Source organism: Nuphar pumila, chromosome 15, assembly GCF_984573655.1.
Source record: "Nuphar pumila chromosome 15, dmNupPumi1.hap1.1, whole genome shotgun sequence".
Classification (NCBI taxonomy): domain Eukaryota; kingdom Viridiplantae; phylum Streptophyta; class Magnoliopsida; order Nymphaeales; family Nymphaeaceae; genus Nuphar; species Nuphar pumila.
The window spans coordinates 44,136,835-44,159,525 of NC_143263.1; the positions used below are offsets into that span (position 1 = coordinate 44,136,835).

General features: G+C 41.0%; 1 protein-coding gene across 7 annotated transcripts in view; it reads left to right on the forward strand.

The window, feature by feature from the left end:
- LOC149815279 (putative inactive leucine-rich repeat receptor-like protein kinase At3g03770) overlaps window positions 1-21,795 on the forward strand; it is a 34,959-nt gene extending 13,164 nt beyond the window's left edge. For 6 of the 7 annotated variants that reach the window (XR_016428090.1, XR_016428091.1, XM_089990210.1 and 3 more), the window contains 2 exons: window positions 6,784-6,895; window positions 8,427-8,958. Coding sequence is in view for 5 of the 7 variants with exons in the window: in XM_089990210.1 (XP_089846336.1) it covers window positions 6,784-6,895; window positions 8,427-8,672 (358 nt within the window). In the remaining 2 variants the exon portion in view is untranslated. Of the gene's footprint in view, window positions 1-6,783; window positions 6,896-8,426; window positions 8,959-21,767 lie in introns of those variants that run through there. The other variant, XM_089990213.1, reaches the window with a different exon arrangement.
- Window positions 21,796-22,691: the final 896 nt, after the last annotated feature.

Consider the following 22,691-nt stretch of genomic DNA (forward strand, 5'->3'; position numbering starts at 1 on the left):
TATAAAAGTAACTAAAAACTGATTACATAACTAAAAAATATATGAGATTAGCCTACAAAAGTTAAAATATATGAGATTAACCTATAAAAGTTAAAATATATGAGATTATTCTAAAAAAATATAAGATTAACATATAAAAGTAACTAAAAAATTGATTACATAACTGGAAAATATATGAGATTATTCTAAAAAATATGAGATTAACATATAAAACCTAACATCAAACCATGACAGTATATCATACACCTAACATCAAACCATGACAGTAGATGTAAATTTAGCCACAAAGAACTTAGTTATTGTATTGTGGAATAATTAAAGATTGATAAAATTGATTAAATACTTAGTATCAAGAGAATTTACATTATTATGCCATAAAATAAGTTTGTTTGCATGTGCACACAGTGTTCTGTCCAATGAATGGAAACTCTAAATAAAGTAAAGTAAAAAGGTAAAGAAGACATGAGAGGGATCCCCAACATGAAAAGAGATCTGATATTTTTTTATGACATAAGAAGCGATCCAATACAATTAGCCAGAAGAATCCTATATATTCCCAAACCTATACCATGTGCTTGAAGTTAGACTATTGGATTTGATTCCTGAATTAGTTATACTTGTCAAATTATGTGTTGAAAACTACGTTTCTATAAGCTAAGTAACCAGTGAAGCTATGGTTCTCTTTACTGATCCAACTGTGATTTGCATCTTTTTATGAGACAACGTGCAAAATACAACACTCCCAGTGTGGATGCTACTGAGAAAGCAAGAACAGTTCAACTGTTACAGTTGTATAGACTGCAGTGAAACAACCCTAATGTAACTAATAGCATAAGATGGACTAACCAACTTTGCAGCAGAAAACTTTCAAAAGAATAAACATATGCTTCAGAAATCTTGTTGTAAAAAAAAAATGCGCTTCAGGCTTGCGCCTTGAGGCACAGAGGGCTGCGCCTCAAGGCGAGGCACGCCTTTTGCGCCTCAAGGCACGTTTTTAATAACACTGATTCAAATATTTTAACGCCTCATGATCCGTGTACAAGACAAAGTCCTTATAAATAAGATAATGCCTCCAATAACGAAGGGCTTGTACCACGGCATAAAACTCAACATCATAAGTGGAGTTCTATCACCTGTCTTGAGTCAACTTTTCACTAAAGAAAGAATGGGTCTGCGGTTCTGACTCAGGACTGTACCAATTCCCACTTTAGAGGCATCACACTCAACCTCAAAGACTGCGTTAAAATCAGGAAGGGCTAAGACGGGGGCAATAATTATTTTCTCTTTGATGAGCGTGAAGGCCTTTCCCGCGACAGACATCCAATGAAAACTAGTACCCTTTAGGCACTCCGTGATAGGAGCCATGAGGGTGCTAAAGTTTCTCACGAAACTACGGTAGAAAGTGGCTAACCCGTGGAAACTACGGATCTCTCCTATAGTCTTTGGGGTAGGCCGTTCTACAATTGCACGGACTTTGGCGGGATCTGCCTTAACTTCATCAGACGATACAATAAAACCCAAAAACACAACACTTGACATCATAAACTCACACTTTTTGGCATTGACATACAACTTTTCCCTCATTAAAATCTCTAAGACCTGACGCAAATGACTCAAATGATCAGACAAAGACGAACTATAAATCAAAATGTCATCAAAATAGACAACAACAAACTTTCCTATATAAGGACGCAATACTTGGGTCATCATGTTTATAAAAGTTCTCGGGGCATTTGATAACCCAAATGGCATGACTAACCACTCATACAACCCATCGCGTGTCTTGAATGCCGTTTTTCATTCATCTCCCTCTCGGATACGGATTTGGTGGTACCCACTTTTTAAATCAATTTTGGAGAAAATAGAGGCACCAGCCACATATCAAACATATCATCCAAACGAGGAATGGAAAAACAGTATTTGACAATGATGCGATTGATTGCTTGACTATCAACACATATGCGCATGGACTCATCTTTCTTAGGGGTGAGCAGGGTGGGTACGGCGCAAGGGCTCACACTCTAACGAACAAACCCCTTTTGCAGTAAACCCTGAACCTGCCTCAACAACTCAGCATGCTCGGATGGGTTCATGCGATACACGGGGAGGTTAGGGAGACTTGATCCCGGGACAAAATCAATGGCGTGCTGAACCACCCTCATCGAAGGTAGACCATCAGGAAGATCATCCGACATAATGTCGCGAAACTCCTCAACAAGGGGGACGATGTCCGCAGGAACGGACAACGACGTACTCATCAACGACTTAGCCACCAGGGCATAGCAATAACCACCCTCCCGACAATGGCTCAAGAAAGACCAATAAGATAGGCCCGCGAGCCTGGAAACTCGCTCAGGCTTATCTACAGTGGAAAAACCGGTCTCCTTGATAGGGAAAAAAACTATTTTATGACCTTTAAAAATAAAGGAGTATGTGTTCCTACGACCATCGTGAATGGTCTTGCGATCAAACTACCAGAGACGACCCAAAAGAATGTGACATGCACTCATAGGGGCTACATCACATCACACCTCATCGTGGTAATGCTCCCTCGTAGAGAACCAAACTAAACAACGTTGGGTGATGGGAACCTCGTTTCCTTTCTTGAACCATGTCATCTTGTATGGTTGGGACAATTTCTCCGTTTTCAGGTTCAAAGTGGACACGACATTCTCAGACACCATATTCTCACACACACCAGTGTCGATAATAACACCACACGCATGACCCTCACAGTTGCACCCGGTTCTAAAAATGTTGTTCTGCAACCATTTTGCAGGGGTCGACTCTCGGGGTGCGGTCAAAACATGACGGATGGACAATAAATTTTCGACGTTGCCGTTGAACTCTACGACTTCCCTCTCATTCTCTTCCTTGACCAATGACTCACCCTCACTCTTACTATCGGATGCTGACTCAACAATACCCTCGACGAGATGGGCATTCTTGTTCACGGTAGTGCACTTGGATGCGACATGTCCTAACTCCTGACACCTAAAACAACGGATGGTAGACTCACTAAGTTTGGCTTTGGATCTGGTATTGTATGTGGGTCCGAACTAGTCGGGTTTGCTAGGGTCTATTCTAGGGGTGGACTTTGAGTCTTCCTTCCTAGGAGATCTCGCTCTCCTGGTTGGGAAACTCGACTTGGGTTGACTAGACTGGTCACTGCGGGAGGTTCTATATTTCTGCATCCTTTTCAATTTTTCCTCCGCATTCATGGCATAACTGCTTGCCTGATCAAAGGACTCGACTGTGACACAACTGAAATAGCAGGATGAAGACTAGAAATATACCTCGTGACCTGCTGGTGGGCGGTCTCCTCGATCTGCACTCGCAGGGATAGACGATGGAACTCAGCAGTGTACTCCGCTACAGTACGAGTGCCTTGACGTAGGGTCAGGTACTCCTTGTAGGTTCTCTCAGCATGATCTGACGGCATAAACTTGGACTGCATTAACCTTTGCATCTCCTCTCATGTCTGTATGTGCTCTAGTCCCTGCCGCTCTCGACCTCTGCAACTCAACCCACCATGTCTGCGCTAGGCCTCTTAGTCGAGTGGACGCCAGAGAGACACGACGGTACTCAGCAACAGTGTGGTAGTCGAAGAACTGTACGGTATAGGACCAGTCGAAGAACTGCTCTGCATCGAATCGTCCTGCGAACTTCGGAAGATCTAACTTCACCCCGTATCTAGAGGGGTGCTCTGGTGCTCTCTGCTAATGGGTCTCCACCATTCTTGCGGGCTACTCATTCCAGAAAGCGTCATCATCCATCACGATCTCATCTCTTCCATGGTTCTACTCGTCTGGTAACTGATGCTGACGAACTCCCACGACGTGTGGTCGGCGCTCAGATCGCGCTGATCTCTGCTGAATCTGCATAGCTGCTGCTGGAATCGGCCTCGGTCTGCACCCCCCCCCCCCTATGAGTGGGAACCATCTGTGGCCGGCATTGAGGCACCGGTACGACAGGAGGTCCAACTAAAGGTGGAAGGGTTGGTCGGGTCTCGGGCTCTAGGTGGGTAGGAACAGGATAATATGGGTTTGGATTATGGGTTGGTTTGGGTGGAGGTAGTGGGTCGGGTATAGTGCGGGGTTCTGGATCGGGGACATGTTAACGGGTTGGGTCTGGTACGGGTATTGGGTTTGGTTGGTGTAGTATTGGGATGACTCACCCGATTGGATCTAGATCGGGTCAAGTCCTAAACTATTTGTCGGACCCAGAATGGGGTAGGTGGGATCATGGATAGAGTTGTGGTGTGAGAATGCTTGGTTTGAACTCGATCTCTGATCCACAACAAGATGGGTCTGGTTTTGACCCAGCTCAAATTCAAACTGGAGCTCCGTCCGAGTCCGATATGGGTTTGGGTCGGCATTGGATCCATTTTGGGGATCAAAAGTAGTGGGTTGGGTCTCATTCGGGGTGAACCGCGAACCGAACCCAACTGGGTAGGTCGGGTATGGGGTTTCGAGGCTCGGACCCGCTCCCGGGGACCCAAAGGATGGTCCCCGGGACCCGGGTCCGAGCCCTACTAGTCTCGGCTCCTAGCCGGACCCTGTCGGGTTTGGTCCGATCCACAGGGGATCACTCCCCTTTGCTCGCTGGTGAGCTGCGACCAAGCCCCCACGCACGGGCACTGGGAGGGTCGATAGGCCAGCCCAGGCTGATGCTGGCGCGTTTGCAGCCAGGCCCATCATGCTCGGGCCCTGCAGGCCATGTCTGGCCTGCAGCCCTTGGGCCGATGGCCGGTGCCAAGCCTGTGCACCCAGGCCGACGTTGGGAGGTCCTTCAATGGGCCCCTGGTTCGGCTGGAGGGCTCCGACCACCCGAGTGATAGTCGCGATAGGGTTCAGAAACGACACCCCTTGCTGGAGCGTCTTGCGGCTGGCATTCCTGCGCGGATACTCCCTGATGCCCTCTGGTTGCACGACAGGCTGACGGTTCAATTGGGCTGGGTCGATCGTTGCAGTATTGACGAGACCGACAGCACCGTCGCCCACTTCCGTACCCATTTTTTTGTGTTGACGTCGTGTGCGGCTCCACTGGCGACTCTAGGGCGACGAGCCGACCTTCAATCCCGTCCAGCCGTTTTGATATCCCTGCCACTTCGTTGTTCATGCGCAACATATTTTCTTGCATTTTGGTCATCATATCCATCATACGCATCATTGGATCTTTTGAGGTTGTTGGTGCAGTGAAGAAGTCGAAGCTATTCCGTTAATGGGCTGACGTTGACTGCTCCTTCCAATGCACGATTGTGCAGCACACAATAACTCAATGACATGTTGAAGCAAAGGCTCAAATCAATGGATCCGAGCAACAATTTATTAAAAGATTGACAGTGCTTACAGGGAAAAGAAATCAATAACTAACAGGAAAATAAATAATGGTGATTGGGAAGAAAGAAGAATAGAAAAAAAAAACAGCAATGAACGTGTGGCTGCCAAGGAAAAAAATAGCAAAAGAAAGCTTTGAAGATGCCAAATAGTCTCCCCCACGCAACCCTAGAATAAGGTTTTTTAAAGGAGTCAACTGGATCCGGGTCTCAGGTCCGATCCTGGACCCGAGTCGCCTTCTCGTTGATGCTGGACCTGGGACGCTCGGGCCTGGGCTCGTCCGGAGTAGGTACACAGGGGTACCTCATCCCTGCGTCTTGGTACCACGATCTGGATCGGATTCCCTGTGTGGGTCCGATCCTCGATCCTCTTGTGCAGATCCGGTCCCATGCCTGGGTCAGGCTGTATGGATCTGGGTCGATCCTGCTCTGCATCAGCTATCCTACATTCCACAGAGGTTCTTTATGGCAAAGATGAAAGTATACATATCGATCCATCCTGGGCTTATCATTCAAGAAACGTACCCTTTTTTTCTATAAACACTTAAAAAAATCATATTTGTAATGCTAATTCAGAAGAAATCAATATCTGGTACAAGATCTGATGTTCTGGGAACCAGGTTCCCTACTTTCCAAACGATGAGAAGAAAGTTCATTTGTGAGAATAAAAAGCAATTAAAGCCATCAGGCTTTATTGTAAAAAAAGAAAAAAACTGAAGAAAGTTCATCTGTAAAAAGAAAAAGAAAAAAAGGAAATGAAGAACAGGAGAATTCCCATGAAAGAATATTGTCACGAAATAAACTGTTTATCTGCAGTATATATATAGAATATAGGAAACATAAAGAAAGATGAAGGCATCATATTATCTGTTGAAAATGGTAGCTGTAATGAAATTCATGTTTTAAATGATCAAATTAGTGAGATCTGCATGCATGTCCTCAGATGCATAACATCTCAAGTTGGCATGATAAGGAACTGAGTTGATCAAATCAGGCATCATCTCATGTGGGTATAATCAACTCCCCTTGTGGGGATCCATTATGAAGATGAATGAGGGGAAAGGGGAAGTATGTGTTCTGGCATTGGTGGGGCCTGTTCTCTCTGATTTTTGAGGGAGTATCATGAAAATTTTCTATTATTGTATGATCGCATCTAAGGGGGAATTCTCTTGGCTGAACATCAAATGGCTGGGAATATGTTCCTCTTGGATCAGTTCATGTAGGCTTTCAAGCAGGCTCACCACATATTTATTTTTTTTAAAGCTGTTTCATGCTCATTTTCCTTTGTTTCCAATTTTCTTAGTTGTACTTTAGGATGATTCCTTAAGCCCATAAAAGTATCCTTGACAAAACCACGTCTGTCTATTTCTTATTTTTCTTCATCACTTGCCCTGAACCACTAATCTCACATTTAGCTTCTTTGATTTCGATGGTGCAAATTGCAGAGTTGAAGATGGAGAGAAATCAGATGTCTATAGGTTGGGTACTATTCTATTAGAGCTTATTGTTGGTAGGCACATCACCTCTCAAAGTGAGCTAGACATGCTGAAAAATCAGGTTAATATTTACCACTCTATATTTTGGCACTTGGCAGTTAGCATGTTGATCCTTTATTTGCAGTTACTTTTTGTTTTTAAGTTTTTCATTGATTATATAATATTTAATTTTTTGAACTTACATTTCTTATTTAGTTTTTGTCAAGTCTAAAGGCTTAGGTTCTTATTAGCTAATTTTTAATTTTAAGATAATATTTATGCTTTATTAGCATTAGGCAACTTGAAAACACAAAGCAGACACATCATTTACATACAGCTGCATCCTCTTGTCCTAGTTTAATTACAGTTTGTGCCTGTACCGATTTCCATGTCCTTGTGATAGTTTTCAGCCGAATCGCCAAATTCATTCCTAGGTCCAATTGGTATTCGACTGAATCCTGGGAGTGAGAGTCTTACACATGGTAAGCAAATGACTAGAGGAATCAAAAGCACAAAATACCATGCAGCTGTTCAGGATATACAGGTCAAAATGACAAAAAAAGAAGCAAAGTATAATGATAAACGCCTTCTACCTGTGACATAATTGGTCAACAGCAAAAGAAGATTACTCCAATTCAGCCCCTGACTAGAGGAATCAAAAGCACAAAATAGCATGCAGCTGTTCAGGATATACAGGTCAAAATGACAAAAAAAGAAGCAAAGTATAATGATAAACGCCTTCTACATGTGACATAATTCGTCAACAGCAAAAGAAGATTACTCCAATTCAGCCCCTTAATAAGCCTTAGACACCCAAACTGGCGGCCACTTATGTTCTTCACAATAAATGCAGCCATAGTAGACAACCTAAGGCTATGTATCAGCAAACCAAAACACAGCCAAAAGATGAGTTGGCAATCTGAAATAAATAAACAAATAAATTATATATATATAGGAAAAGTAGTAGCTCTTGAACAGTTTATCTCTTAAACACTTCAAAGAAACATGGTTGTAGGTATTTTTTTTGCTTAGTGTGTTTATCTTGTTTACTTACTAAAAACCATGCTTTGAATCAAATTAGTTAACCAGAAAATTTAATCTTCCATCAAGTTATAATGTCTGAGTTTATTTTTTCTCTCTCTAAAACATGTAAAAATAAAAGTGCCTACAACTAAAGCACGTTTTCTACCTAGTAAATTCTGTAAAATAGATCTGTAAGTTCAGATTAGCAAACACCTTTTGTCTGGGCTAGGCTAAGGGAAAACCCCACCCTCATTGGCTACACATTGGCTGGCATTCGGTTGGTAAAACCCTTGAAGTCCCCCTTGCCCACCAGGGAATATGCCCAGGTTCGAGCTTGCGACAAGGGATGCACCTATCCCTTCAGCTTGGTGACATTCACAAGTTGCCCCTTCTAGATGAGTGGAGCCCTTGCGGGCAGATTAATAAACACCTAGCATATGCTTTTTTAAGCTATTTAGCATGGTTTAGGAGATAAAGACTATCCAGGACCTACATAGTACTCTGTGTGTGTGTGTGTGTTTTATGAATTTCATAATTTTAGATTCTTAAGTTGTCTTGGCATTTGAGTGCATCATTTTTTATGTCCACAGGTTCAGATAAGCGCAATAACTGATGCCGAAAGATTGAGGGAGGCAATTGACCCATCAATTCGTTATACGTGCTCCTACGGATCAATAAGAACAGCAATTGACATTGCTGTAAAATGCCTGTCAGAAGAGCCTAATTTACGACCCTCAGTAGAAGATGTAATATGGCATTTACAGTATTCAGCTCAGGTACAGGATGGATCGACTACCAATTCTCACGTTGATGAGTACCCGGATTTGCACATCTAAGAATATACAATCCAATAGGATGCATCTCAAGAATGTTAATGTACGTTCTCGCTTTCCCCCCTCATTTTGTTCAGTAACTTAAAATAGTTTGTGCATGGTTCTGTAGAATGTATCTAAGCCTCAGTGTCTGAAGCTTGTTGAACTTGTTAATTCTTTTGTATTTTTCATATTCATGAGATTTGAACATTCTATTGTACTTATGGATTCTCTGGGGAGTCTACAGATGTAAACTGCTGGTTGTAGCATTTCCAGGGAATTTATGTGTTAGTCCAGTTGGATTTTTTCTGCATTTCTTGTTAAAGTTATTTACTTTTATTTATTTTTGTGAGAGAGAGAGAGAGAGAGAGAGAGAGAGAGAGAGAGAGAGAGAGAGAGAGAGAGAGAGAGAGAGAGATGCCTCATTTCCGCACTGTTCTCAATGTTTTCTTTTGAAATCAAGGGGAAATGCTTGGTTTATCTATTAGGAGGGTTTGTTTTCCCAAGACATTTTGTCCTTGAGTTTGCCTCTCCAATAAATTTGTCCGGGGAATTATTTGACTTGTTTGATTTAAAGAACCAAAGCATATTTGAAAAAGACGTTGCATAGGCACGTTTTCTGGATAGGAAAGTTGAACCTCCCGAGGTTCAACATGTTTTTCCCCAGAGAAAATGTCGTCTAAACTGACAACTTTATCTAAAAGAAATGTATCTTATGCTTGTTGGAACCTGAAAAAACGAGCAGGCTCCACAATTTGTGGGCAACTTTTATCTGCTGCCTGACATCTTTCTCGAGGTAATAAATAAATAGAAAAAAAAACTTCCATCCATTTTGCACCAAAGGAATGATATTTAGATCCAGGTTGGCAGTTGAATGCTGCTAGAGTCAATGTCGTAAAATTTTTTGCCCAAAATATCGCTACTTTTTTTGTTAATTTCAAAAACTGGCAACATCAACATAGTGGATGCATCGATTATGATTCAATTTGGTCATCATTAATATTATTTTGTGCAAGGTGCAGATTCTAGCATATATATATATATATATATATATATATATATATATATATATATATATATATATATATATATATATCTTTCTCTCTCTTTTGCTCGCACTATAATATCTAATAAATTTTCAAAGATTTTTGTTAAATATTAATATCTAAGGTGATGAATATTTTTGGCAACCTATTTTATGATTTTTGAATACACGGTTGTTATCATATCAAAATTTTGAAAAGAGCGCAAGTGATTTTGTTAAAATCGGAGCTCGTAAGCTCGCAAAACATACCCGACAACCTTAAGGGTAAAATCATAATTTTGAAGGTCAATTGTATAAGTTTTGAACACTTATTTGCATTCATATCAAGAACGGTTTTGATTTCATTGAAATTGGAGTTGAAACACATTTGAAAGCTCGACAAGCTTCAAACGTAAAATAGTTATTTTATAAATGTGGGGGCATACCTGTTCACTCACCCATTGACTAAGTTCAGTCAACCTTGATTTAAGGTGTATATATATGTATATAATATGATTGGGCCTAGTTATATTAACTAAGTAAACTTAGTTAATCTAACTAATAGGCAATCAATCCAATTCAGTAATAATTGATTCAAACCAAGGCCCATTAAGCTAGAACATGGGGTACTTGTTATTCTCTCATGGTTTTGGCCAACTTTAACAAGTGTTAAATAGATTTACCACTTGTTAAAGAAGGGCCATCCATGTGAATGACCCGGTATCTCCCTTCTCCCCTATAAATAGCCCCCCCCCCCGTTTCATTCATCAAAAAAACCCTCTTCTCTTACCTCTCTACTTCACTCTCTCCCACACTCTCTCTCCTTCACTCCCGACCTTTCACCACCTAAACCACCATTGCTGGTGGCTAACCCAGCCACCCTTCTTTCTTCTATCACCACCATTGGTGGTAGCTGAACCACCACCTAACCCAGCAACCTGACCTACCTGGGTGCAGTTCGACCCCCACTCGAGTTTGGCCCTAGTTCGTCCCCCCTCCAGCTCAATCAAGCCCTGCTCATTTGAACTTGATCACCCATTGTGTTGCACTCATACTCCTCCCTTCCACGCTACAACACTGAACTCTTCAAGCATGGTTCGCTCTCACACATCGAAGGTTCAACTTAGAGAAAAAATTCTCCCGAGTTTTTTGAGAATTTTTTCGTCTCTTATTAAAACATATATGAGGTAATCTCTATCCAAATATGTGTGGATTCTAAATATTTAAATATATTTTTGAAGTATACATGTTCGCTTATATTATGCATGACATATTCATCTTGACTCAGAAATATAATATATATATATACACACATTGGATTTCGAATAAAGTAGTTTGATATGTGTCATACTTCGAATAAAACAAATATATTTCAAATAAAATAACAAGTTTTGATATGTATCCTACTTGAAATAAAGTAATCATACTTCAAATAAAATAATAGTTTTTGTACATATCATACTTTGAAGAAAAAGATTATATCTCAAATAAAATAATAAAATAATAAAATAATAGTAGTTTTTGGCAGGCATCATACTTTGAATAAAATATTATAAAGGCGCATGCATAAAATGATATTTTTCGCTTATATTCTGCTTTATGAAGATAAAATATTGAAGGCATGCGTCTTTATGATATTTTATCTTAATTAACTAAATATGTTTAATATTCTGAATTACCGAAATTGATATAGACTTGTCATATATGGGTTTTTGTTCAGGTACAAGTCAGTGAATGCAGCGGGGCTGCAGCGACTTCGAGGAACCAATATTCTTTGGAGGATCCAGGGACCAACTTGGGACTTTTGTTCATAATATTTTATATTCCCAAGTTTTGAACTATCTGTATATTTTATAAAAAATGATGTAAATAATATTTTGGTTTTCACTTTGATAATGACTTTGTCTTATTTCACACCTATATCTCACTCAAAAATTTCAAAACCAAACTCAATATTAAATTATTTTCTGCTGTCAATATTTTTTTTTCAAAATTTTCAGTAAAATTTTGGAATTTAAATTTCGGAGCATCATAGAACTGATTTCAGAGCCCTGGTCCGGAAAGATTGATTCAAGATCCGTTCGCTGCCAACATTGCACTGCAAGTTTTTGTGCATATAAAATAATAAGTAGGTTGTTTACTAATACTTGTTTTGAATAGATGTCTTATAATGACATAATTGAGGCTATCAACACCATGTCTGAGGCAACCAATCAACAACAAACTAAAACACGTCAAATGAGACAACAAATTTAGGAATTGATTTGTATGAATACCAACCCCCAAATGAGTGAATGTCATAGGTGTCACTAGGTGCATATAACACAACTTTGTCCTATGGACTTTGAGATCTGTGAGTTTTGTGGAGAATTGGGGCATATTATCAACAAATGTCAAATCAAGCACTACTGTCATGATAGAAGACAACAAGCAGGTCATGACCTCTCTGACGAGGCTTCATACGCTAATGGTCCACCCCCTATAAATCAAGACCTTGCTGACAAGACATTACCTGACAATGATCCCTCAAAACTCCCTTTGAGCTGATAGAAATTTCTTTAGACTCCTCCGATGATGAGAAACCTCCATCACTTGTCTACACTCTGGCTCCACTGGCTTACAATCCAGAGTTACCTACTCTTTCTGACCACCCTCCATATTCGCCATTACGAACATCTCCCGAATATCACACAACTTCATCTTCATCTGACTCAGCTCCAGATTCACCGAAGTACACACTGACAATTCTTAGATACCCTCCATCTCTAATTCCAAGATGCACAGGAAATGCAAAGAAGTATATGACATAATTCAGGGGATACTATAGGAATAAATAGGAAGGGTTATTTTGGAGTCAGCCTGTTGAACTCCAAATAGTTAGATGACCTTTTTGTACTGCTAACCAGCCCTGCTGATACTTTTGTAACTGTTACGAATATTATAAATACTATTTTGTTATTTCCTTGCAAATATTCATTATTTATTTTTAGGTCATTCTAATGTGAAGGATGATTCGCTATACACGAAGGAATCGAGATCCGCCTAACGAGTAGGACAATCTAAAAGGGTTCCTCATGGAGACCCTCAATAATCTGGCTATCATGATCAGAGACCAGCCATAGGCCAAATAGGCTCCAGAGGTGTGCCATAACCCTGAAATAGTTACTTACAAAATTTTTTTTTTTTGAAGTTGGGTCCTGTTCATGCATAAATTCTAGATTTTATATACATATTTTATGCATGATCCATTGAAAATTTGCATTAAAAAACTCATTCTTGTCAACATTTTTGAGAAACTGCTTTAAAATAAGTCATGAGGAAAAATCACCAATTTCAAACCTTCCCTGCATTTTTACAGTGTTTTAATTAGTTTAAGATTTTTTTTAGTTTAGGAGTTTTCAACTAATATTTGATTTTGTCTAGGATTGATCTCTTTCTGAAATACGCTTTTAGCAGTAGGCTTTTTGAAAATTAATTGAACTTTAAAAAAAAATCGTGTAACCTAGTTTGTTTTAGTATAAAAACTAACTTTCAAAAAGATGCTGGCGTCTTTCCTCTAGGGATTCATGCCCAACCTCTTCCTTCATCTCTCTCTTCTCTCTTCTTCCCCTGATTCACTCTTAGCCTGTTCCTTCCTCGATTCTTCCTTCTTCTTCTTCAGTTTGTCTTTACTTATTATCCTCGTCATTGTCGGCTTCTTCTTGTCCCCATTGTCAGAGGCTCGTGTAGCCTGGAGAAAGATCGCTTCTTCTTCTCAACTCCTCCATCAAAAGTGAACTGCGAGGTTTGCTTCTTCTCTTTCTTCTCTTTACGTTTATGCGCATAAATTAGATTTTTTTATTTCTTGAATGCGTATATTATAATTTTTTTAGCATTGCATACATCATATGTTATTTTCTGTAATTGCATAGCATCTAGAATAGTTTGATTCTAAATTTTGTGTTCTGCATTTACGTTAGGAATAACTCAAATACATTGCATCACATAGATAGCTTCTTGTATTTTGTTTGGTTCTATTTAATATTTTGATTTTTTTTAGTGAAAACACAGTCTATATTTAGTCTTTTGAAGGCCAACAAACCAACCCACATGATTTGCACCTTCAGGATATAATCAGGTGGTTGTTTACCTCAAGGACCAGGAAAAGACTATATTCACCTGTCCATATGGCACCTTTGCATTTAGGAGAATATCGTTCAGGCTTTGCAATGCCTCAATAACATTTTAGAGGTGCATGATGGCAATTTTTTCTCACATGGTTGATGACGTTCTTGAGATATTCATGGATGACTTTTTGGTCTATGGCTCTTTATTCGATAATTGTCTTTAAAAGTTAGCAAGAGTGCTAAAATGATGCATGAAGACAAATCTTATACTTAGCTGGAAAAAAGAGTCATTTCGTGGTTAGATAAGGGATTGTTCTTAGACCTATTGTGTCTGATAAAGGGATCGAGGTCGATAAGGCCAAAGTGGAGTCCATAGCCAAACTTTCTCTACCGATCTCAATACGATAGGTTCAGTCATTTTTAGGGCACACAGGTTTCTATAGGCGGTTCATTAAAGATTTCAGCAAAATCTCTAGATCGTTATGTAACCTACTGTCTAAAGAGCAACCATTTTGTTTTGATGATGCTTGTCTGAAGGCATTCTTATCTCTAAAGGAGACTTTGACCACAACTCCTATTCTCTAATCTCCTGATTGGTCAGTGCCCTTCAAAATCATGTGTGACGCATCTGATTACGCAATAGGAGTCATTCTTTGCCAGGAGATTGAACGGAGATCTCATGTCATTTACTATGCTAGTAGGACCCTTTTTGAGGCCCAAATGAATTATACTACTACTGAGAAAGAACTGCTAGTTGTAGTGTTTGCATTAGAGAAATTTTGTTCTTACTTGTTGGGCTCCAAGGTCATCGTTTACTCGGATCATGCCGCCCCGCGATATTCGATGAGTAAAAATGATACCAAACTGTGTCTTATCCACTGGATCCTTCTGCTATAAGAATTTGATCTGGAGATTCAAGACAAGAGTGGATGCAAGAATCTTGTAGTAGACCATCTGTCCAGACTGACTATGGAGACATCCACTGATCAAGGACAGATTGATGATTCTTTTTTGGATGAGCAGGTTCTTCATGCGAAAAGTCTGCCATGGTTCGTAGACATTATTAACTATTTGGTGATTGGAAAGTTCCCTGTGCATTGGAACAAGAACGAGAGAGATCATTTTATGACACAGGTGAAATATTATTTTTGAGAGGATCCAGAATTGTTCAGGTTATGTCCCGACCAGATGATTCGAAGGTGTGTCCCCGAAGAGGAGTTCGAGTCCATTTTAGATTTCTATCATTCCTTGGCCTGTGGAGGACACTTTTCTAGTCAAAAGACTGTTGTAAAGGTCCTCCAATCTAAATTCTGGTGGTCGATACTGCATCGAGATTCTCATGAGTTTTGTAGGAGATGCTTACGTTGTCAGCATACATGGAGTATTTTCAAGCATAATATGATGCCCCTACTCCCCATTCTTGTAGTTGAGATTTTTGATGTTTGGGCATCGAATTTACACTACAAGAAAATTGCTAATTAGCGACGGATAGTAGCGACGACATTTTTCCGTCGCCAATTAGCGACGGCTTAGCAACCGTCACTAATATGTCACTACGTTTCGTGATATTCGCAGATGTAGCGATGGAAAATGGCCCGTCGCTAAGCCATCGCTAAGTAGCGACAGACCAGTTTTGTCGCAACAACATGCTGCGGTTAGCGACAGATGGGGCGACGGTATTTTTCCGTCGCTACTTAGCGACGCCGTGAGCGATAAACATATTCCGTCGCTAAGGAGTTGTATATATTTGCGTCGGCTTCACGACGGAATACTTCCGTCGCCAATCCGTCGCTAATTTTCACGTAAATCTGATCAAAACCCTTTTCCCTCTTTTCTTGTTTCCTCTCTCTCGCCCTCACTACGCAGCCCGACGCCTTCCGCCGCCGCTCCGTCGCCTGCCGCCCCGCGTTTCGCCCGAGCCGTCGCCCCGCCGACCGACCGTCGCCCCGCCGACCGACCGTCGCCTCGCCGGAGACAGGTTCGCCCGCCCTACTCGTTTCATGAAGGGGATAAACCCCCTGCCTTTCCGGCATGGGGGGTCGACCCCCTACCGGAAAGGCATGGGGGGTCGACCTCCTGCCAGAAAGGCAGGAGGTTTAACCCCCTGTCGTGCTTTCCGGCATGGGGGGTTGACCCCCTGCCGTGCTTTCCGGCATGGGGGGTTGACCCCCTGCCGTGTCGGAAAGGCAGGGGGGTCGACCCCCTGCCGTGCCGGAAAGGCAAGGGGGTCGACCCCCTGCCGTGTCGTAAAAGGATGATGGCACGGCAAGGGGTTTAAACCCCCCTGCCTTTCCGGCAGGGGGTCGACCCCCCGTGCCTTTACGACAGATGGTTTAACCCCCTTCCCTGCCGGAAACGCAGGGGGTTTAACCCCCTGCGTTTCCGGCAGGGGGGGTCGACCCCCTGCGTTTCCGGCAGGGGGGTCGACCCCCTCGTTTCCGGCAAGGGGGTCGACCCCCTGCCAGAAACGCAGGTGGGTTAACCCCTGCGTTTCCAACAGGTCGACCACGGCAGGGGGGTTGATCCCCTGCCGGAAAGGCAGGGGGTTAAACCCCCTACCGTGCCGGAAAGGCAGGGGGGTCGACCCCCTGCCGTGCTGTTGCCGTAAAGGGATGATGGCACGACAGGGGGTTTAAACCCCCCTGCCTTTCCGGCAGGGGGTCGACCCCCCATGCCTTTACGGCAGGGGGTTTAACCCACTGCCTTTACGGCACGGCAGGGGGTTTAACCCCCTGCGTTTCCGACAGGGGGGGTCGACCCTCTGTCTGAAACGCAGGTGGTTTAACCCCTGCGTTTCCAGCAGGGGTTAAACCCTCTGCCATAAAGGCAGGGGGTTTAACCCTCTTCCATGCCGAAAATGCAGGGGTTTAACCCTTGCGTTTCCGGCATGGGGGGTCGACGCCCTGCCTTTCCGGCAGGGGGTTAACCCCATGCCGGAACAGGCAGGGGGTTAACCCCATGACAGAACAGGCAGGAGGTTAACCCCTTGCGTTTCCGGTAGGGGGTCGACCCCCCTGCCTTTTTGGCAGGTCGACCCCGGTAGGGGGTCGACTCACTGGCGGAAAGGCTGGGGGTCAGTTAACCCCCTATGTTCCGTAAGGGGGTCGACCCTCTACCGGAACAGCAGGGGAGTCGACCCCTTGCCGGAACAGCTTCCTTTTTTTTGTGGCGAGTTTTTTTTAAAATTGTATTTTTTTGTGCAGATTTTTCAACGGAACCAACTCGTGCTCAGCCACCTGTGGTAAGTAAATGGCAAAAACAATGCAAATCGGGTAAATACCCGTGGTGAGTAAGTGATGCAAGCGTATCACATGTTATTTAATTTATTAGATGTAACACTTTATTGTTCACACACTCACTTAGTTGTTGATATTTAGGGTTGCTTTGTTGGAGTTCGGAGATCATGCTGAGCATGATTTTAATGTAGGAATATGGAAGTGTTCTTATTTTTGGAGTACGGAGTCCATGCTAAGCATGGTAGTAGTTAGTGAGATATTGAAGTGTGTTTGCTGCAGGTACATGTTTGCCATTTGTTTGATATGAATGATTATTATGTATTGCAATGTTTGATGTAATTGTATCCATGCTTGCATGTAGTTACTTTCAATTTGATTTTGACTTCCATGTGAAATTTTATAATAAAAGCATGCTTCAAATGATTGTATCGTGTCATTAATAGTTTGCACATGAAAATATTAAGTTATCAATGCATGCATCAAAATTCTTGTTAATGTTTGACATAGTATATTGCATGATAAATTTGATATTTTCTTCATCGTAGCATTCTGATTTTTTTTTAATTCGTTAGGATACTATTCGTAACATCATACGACAGAATCACTGCAAACCGTGAATGGATGTACCGTAGGATAGTAGACAATGAGTTATCGCATGAATATATGGATGGTGTTGACAGTTTTATTGAATTTGCAACGGCAAGTGTCAGTACAGTAGATCCCACAGGTCGGATTAGGTGTCTCTGCAAGATTTGTAAGAATAATCGATTTGTAGAACCTCATGGCGTTAGACATCACCTATACATGAAGGGTTTTGTGAGTGATTATCAGAACTGGACGTTTTATGGAGAAGAATTTAGAAACGATTTTGATGCACGGGTGAATGTGGTGCACGATAATCCATATATGAATTTGATATTTGATGCCGCAGGAACAGAACTGGGTTCTGCTATGAGTTCTAGTGATGTAAGAACTGCCATAGATGAAGAATCACCAAACGATGCAGCTAGTAGATTTTATGATTTACTTAGAGATGCTGATGAGCCACTTTGGAACGGTTGTGAGAGTCACACTATCTTGTCTGCAGTTCTTCAACTAATGAATTTGAAGTCCGAGTATAATTTGAGTCAATCATGTTTTGACCGTTTGTGCATGATTGTGAAGAGTATGTTGCCTAAAGATGAGAAATTGCCACAAAATTTCTATCGTGCGAAAGTTATGGTCAACACTCTAGGTATGGGTTACAAAAAGATTGATGTTTGTCCAAATCACTGCATGTTGTATTTCAAGGAGCAGGAAAACGACATATCATGCCCGTCATGTGGGCATCCTCGGTTCAAGCCAAAGACAAGAGGCAATGGTAGCACGAGATCAAAGGAAGTTTCATACAAGTCGCTCCGCTACTTTCCTATCACTCCTAGATTGCAACGATTGTATATGTCTTCAAGGACAGCTAAACACATGAGATGGCATGCAAATAAAGTTCGACACGATGAAAACAAGATCACGCATCCTGTTGACGTTGAAGCTTGGAAGCACTTTGATCGTACTCATTAGAACTTCGCAATGGAAGTACGAAATGTTAGACTCGGTCTATGTACAGATGGATTTAATCCATTTGGGGGTAGATCAACTCCATACTCATGTTGGCCAGTATTTGTAACTCCATACAACCTTCCACCAAGCTTGTGTATGAAACGTCCAAATCTTTTCTTGTCTCTGTTGATCCCTGGTCCGACCTCACCTGGCCAAAATCTTGATGTATATCTAAGGCCATTGATTGATGAATTAAAAGTACTGTGGGATGACGGTGTTACCACGTATGATGCCCACAAAAAACAAAATTTCAACATGAAGGCCGTTGTTTTATAGACAATCAGTGACTTCCCTGCATATGGTATGTTATCTGGTTGGAGCACACATGGGAGGTTGGCTTGTCCGTACTGCATGGAGGATTCCAAAGCTTTTAGATTGAGGCATGAAAGGAAGCCTTGCTGGTTTGAGTGCCATCGTCGATTTCTACCCAGCGATCATCCGTTCCGACGTCAAAATAATGCATTTAAAGCAGGCACAACTGAAACGGAAGGTCCATCCTCAAGATTGTCTGGCATAGAGATTCTAAGAAGATTGCGATACTTTCCAGATGTATTAACAGATGCCCGCAGTCCTACACCCTTCTGTGGATTTGGGAAGGATCACAATTGGACGAAAAAATATATTTTTTGGGAACTACCGTATTGGCCGACCCTATTGATACGACATAATTTGGATGTGATGCATGTAGAGAAAAATGTGTTTGATAATGTGTTTAATACAATAATGAATATTAAAGGAAAAACGAAGGATAATCCGAAGGCCCGTATGGATTTAAAATTAATATGTAAAAGACCAGAATTGGAACTCAAAGAGTATAATGGCAAAGTACTGAAACCAAAGGCGAAGTACGTGCTCGGACCTGATCAAATAAAACATGTATGTCAATGGTTGAGACAACTGAGATTTCCAGATGGATATGTCTCTAACATTGCTCGGGCTGTGAAGATTGACGATGGACAGTTATATGGGTTGAAGAGCCATGATTGTCATATCTTTATGCAACGATTGATACCCCTAACATTCCATGATATGTTAGACAAACCTATATGGGGGGTATTGTCTGAGTTGAGCGGATTTTTCAGAACATTGTGCGCATCGGAGGTCGTTGTATCAGATGTAAAGAATCTCGAGGACTCTGTCATCACCACTGTTTGTCTGTTAGAAAAGATATTTCCGCCAGCATTTTTCGATGTTATGGAACATTTGATCATACATCTGCCATATGAACTAAGGGTTGGTGGCCCTGTGCAATATCGATGGATGTACCCATTTGAAAGGTATATGTTTTTTTATATTTGTCTCTTTAATGACAAATATTTAAAATTTGAAATGTATATTCTTGTCAGATGCATGTTCGACCTAAAAAAAAAGGTTCGTAATAAAGCAAGAGTAGAAGGCTCTATTTGTGAGGCGTACACTTTAGAAGAGATTTCAAATTTCTCATCTATGTACTTCGAACCTCATATTCCAACACGTTACACATGCCCGCCCCGTAACGCTGATGGAGAACAAGTAACTGTAGCTGACAAGCTATCGATATTTCAACCACTTGGGCATGCATTTGGTAGTTGTCGATCAAGGCTATTGACAGATCGAGAGCAAGATGCATCACACATCTATATTCTTTTTAATTGCTCAGCGATCGACCCATACATCGAGTAAGTATATGTATATGCAACTCAATTATAAATCCTTTTATGTTCTATATGTGGATACATGGCTCGGTAATATAAGTATTTGTGGTTTGCAGACGATTTGATCTGGAGTTGCAAAGCGAAGTTTCACATCTCACTGATGCAGAAGTACAAAAAGAACGTGAAACTAAGTTTGTGGAGTGGTTGAAACAGTTGGTAAAGAAGCTAACATAAATTTTGTACTTATAAACAACACTAAGTTACTTAATTGATCGTGATCACAATAATTGTTTATGTCTGTGCGTAGGTTCGCCATGGTGATGTTAAAGATCAAAGAATATGTGATTTAGAAAATGGTTCGACCAAAGTTGTGCAATGCTATAACGGGTATATCGTAAATGGTTATCGATTCCATACAAAAGACTACGGTATAAACAAATCAACGATAAATAGTGGCGTGTGTGTCAAGGGTAGCAGCTACGGTGAAAATGAACATGATTACTACGGTGTTATAGAGGAAATAATGGAGTTGACTTACTTAGGCATGAATAACAGGGTTATGATATTCAAGTGTCATTGGTTTGATCCAACTGCAACAAGACTCGACAAAGCTTCAGGCATTGTGGAGGTGAATCATAAATCCAGGTTTGGAACATATGAACCATTCATATTAGCCTCGCAAGCTCAACAAGTTTATTATACTTCATACCCGAGTATAAAAAAGTCAGATAGAAATGAATGGTGGGCAGTTTGCAAGGTGAAATGCAAACTATACCCCAAGTATGATCAGTTACAGGAAGATGAGTTAGCTGAAGACAATGATTACTATCAATCAGATGATGTCTATGACTTCGCTTATGGTCACGATGTTGCGCATGATATGCATGTCATATCTCCATTGGCCGATGAAACATTCATAGAGGAATGTGATCCAAATGATGTACCAAGTGGATGGGCAAACAATGAAGAAGAAGAAGAAGAAGAAGAAAGTCAAACTAGTGATGAGGAAGAATTCTCAAGCTAGTGAGCAAAATCTTATACTACAAACCTCTATTTAAATGCATTGTAATACTTGATGTGAGTTGTATTGCAATACTTGGTGTGAATGATTAAAAATTTTATTTGAATGTATTGTAATACTTGATACGAATGATTCGAATGCATTGTGATACTTGATGTGAATGATTTCAATTATCTGAATGTATTATAATTTATGCAACGAATGATTTGAACTAGTGCAATACTTGATGTGAATGATTTGAATTATTTGAATGTATTGCAATGCTTGATGTGAATGACTTGAATGCATTGTAATACTTGATGTGAATTATTTGAATGTATTGTATGACATATGTTATTTATTAGAATATGGTTCGTGGAGGTTATAGTGGTCGCTCATCCAGTAGTAGCCAGGCTCAACCTTCATCTTCACGGGCTCCTGTGATAGGTATATCATATAACTAATTGGATGCTTGATTAGTTCAAATGCGCATTCTGAGAATTTCTAATGTATTTTTTTACAGATGATGTTGCGCCTGTACACGACCCACCTACACCAGTTGATCACACAAGTCAACAGCCAACACAGGAAACAGGGTCTTCTCAGGCTGGCACAAGAAGACTCATTCGAATAGTGTATATCGATAATCGACCGTAAGTATTTTGTTTTCAATTATTGCATATCTTTTAAATATTTTATATTGATATTTACTGTGTAACAATTCATGTGCAGCACAAGGTTTGAGCCACAAGAAGTAGTACAAGAGATTAGGAATTCACTTCTTCAACATCTACCAAGACCAGTTGCTCAATGGAAAGAGTACCCAAAGGAGGTGTTAGACAGATTGTGGTCCTCATTCATGGTATACAGTTGTTCCTCATAGTTAATTTATTTAAGCAATGTCTACTAACTTTCTGAAAATATTTGTAGGCTTCGAATCGCTTCGCAACTACGGTGGAAGAAAATGATGCAAGGAAGGTGTGGCAGAAGGTGGCTGCCAATCGATTTGCAGACATGCTGCACACTATGAAGACTGCAGCAAAAAAAGCATCTGGCGTAGTAGATGATCCATTACTGTGGAAGGGCCATGGTCCTATTACTATTAGGAGAGATTACTGGGATGAAATGTGTGATAAGTGGGCGGGAGATGCATTTAGAAATTGCTCTGTGAAGGCTGCACAAAATCGATCGAAGATGTCCGAAGCCCATCTACACACAGGTGGATCTAAGACATTTGGGAGCCACTTAAAGAAAATGGTAACTCATCAATATATAATATTAATTTTGTAAGTATTGTTGCAAACTTGTGTACTAAATCTTTTGTCATTTAACTTCGCAGGAATCAGAAAAAGGAGGCAGTGTACCATATAAAGATGTGTTTGTAGAAACACATAAACGGAAGACCACGAGAGTCTTCGTATCAGAGAAGGCGAGAACCACAACGGTA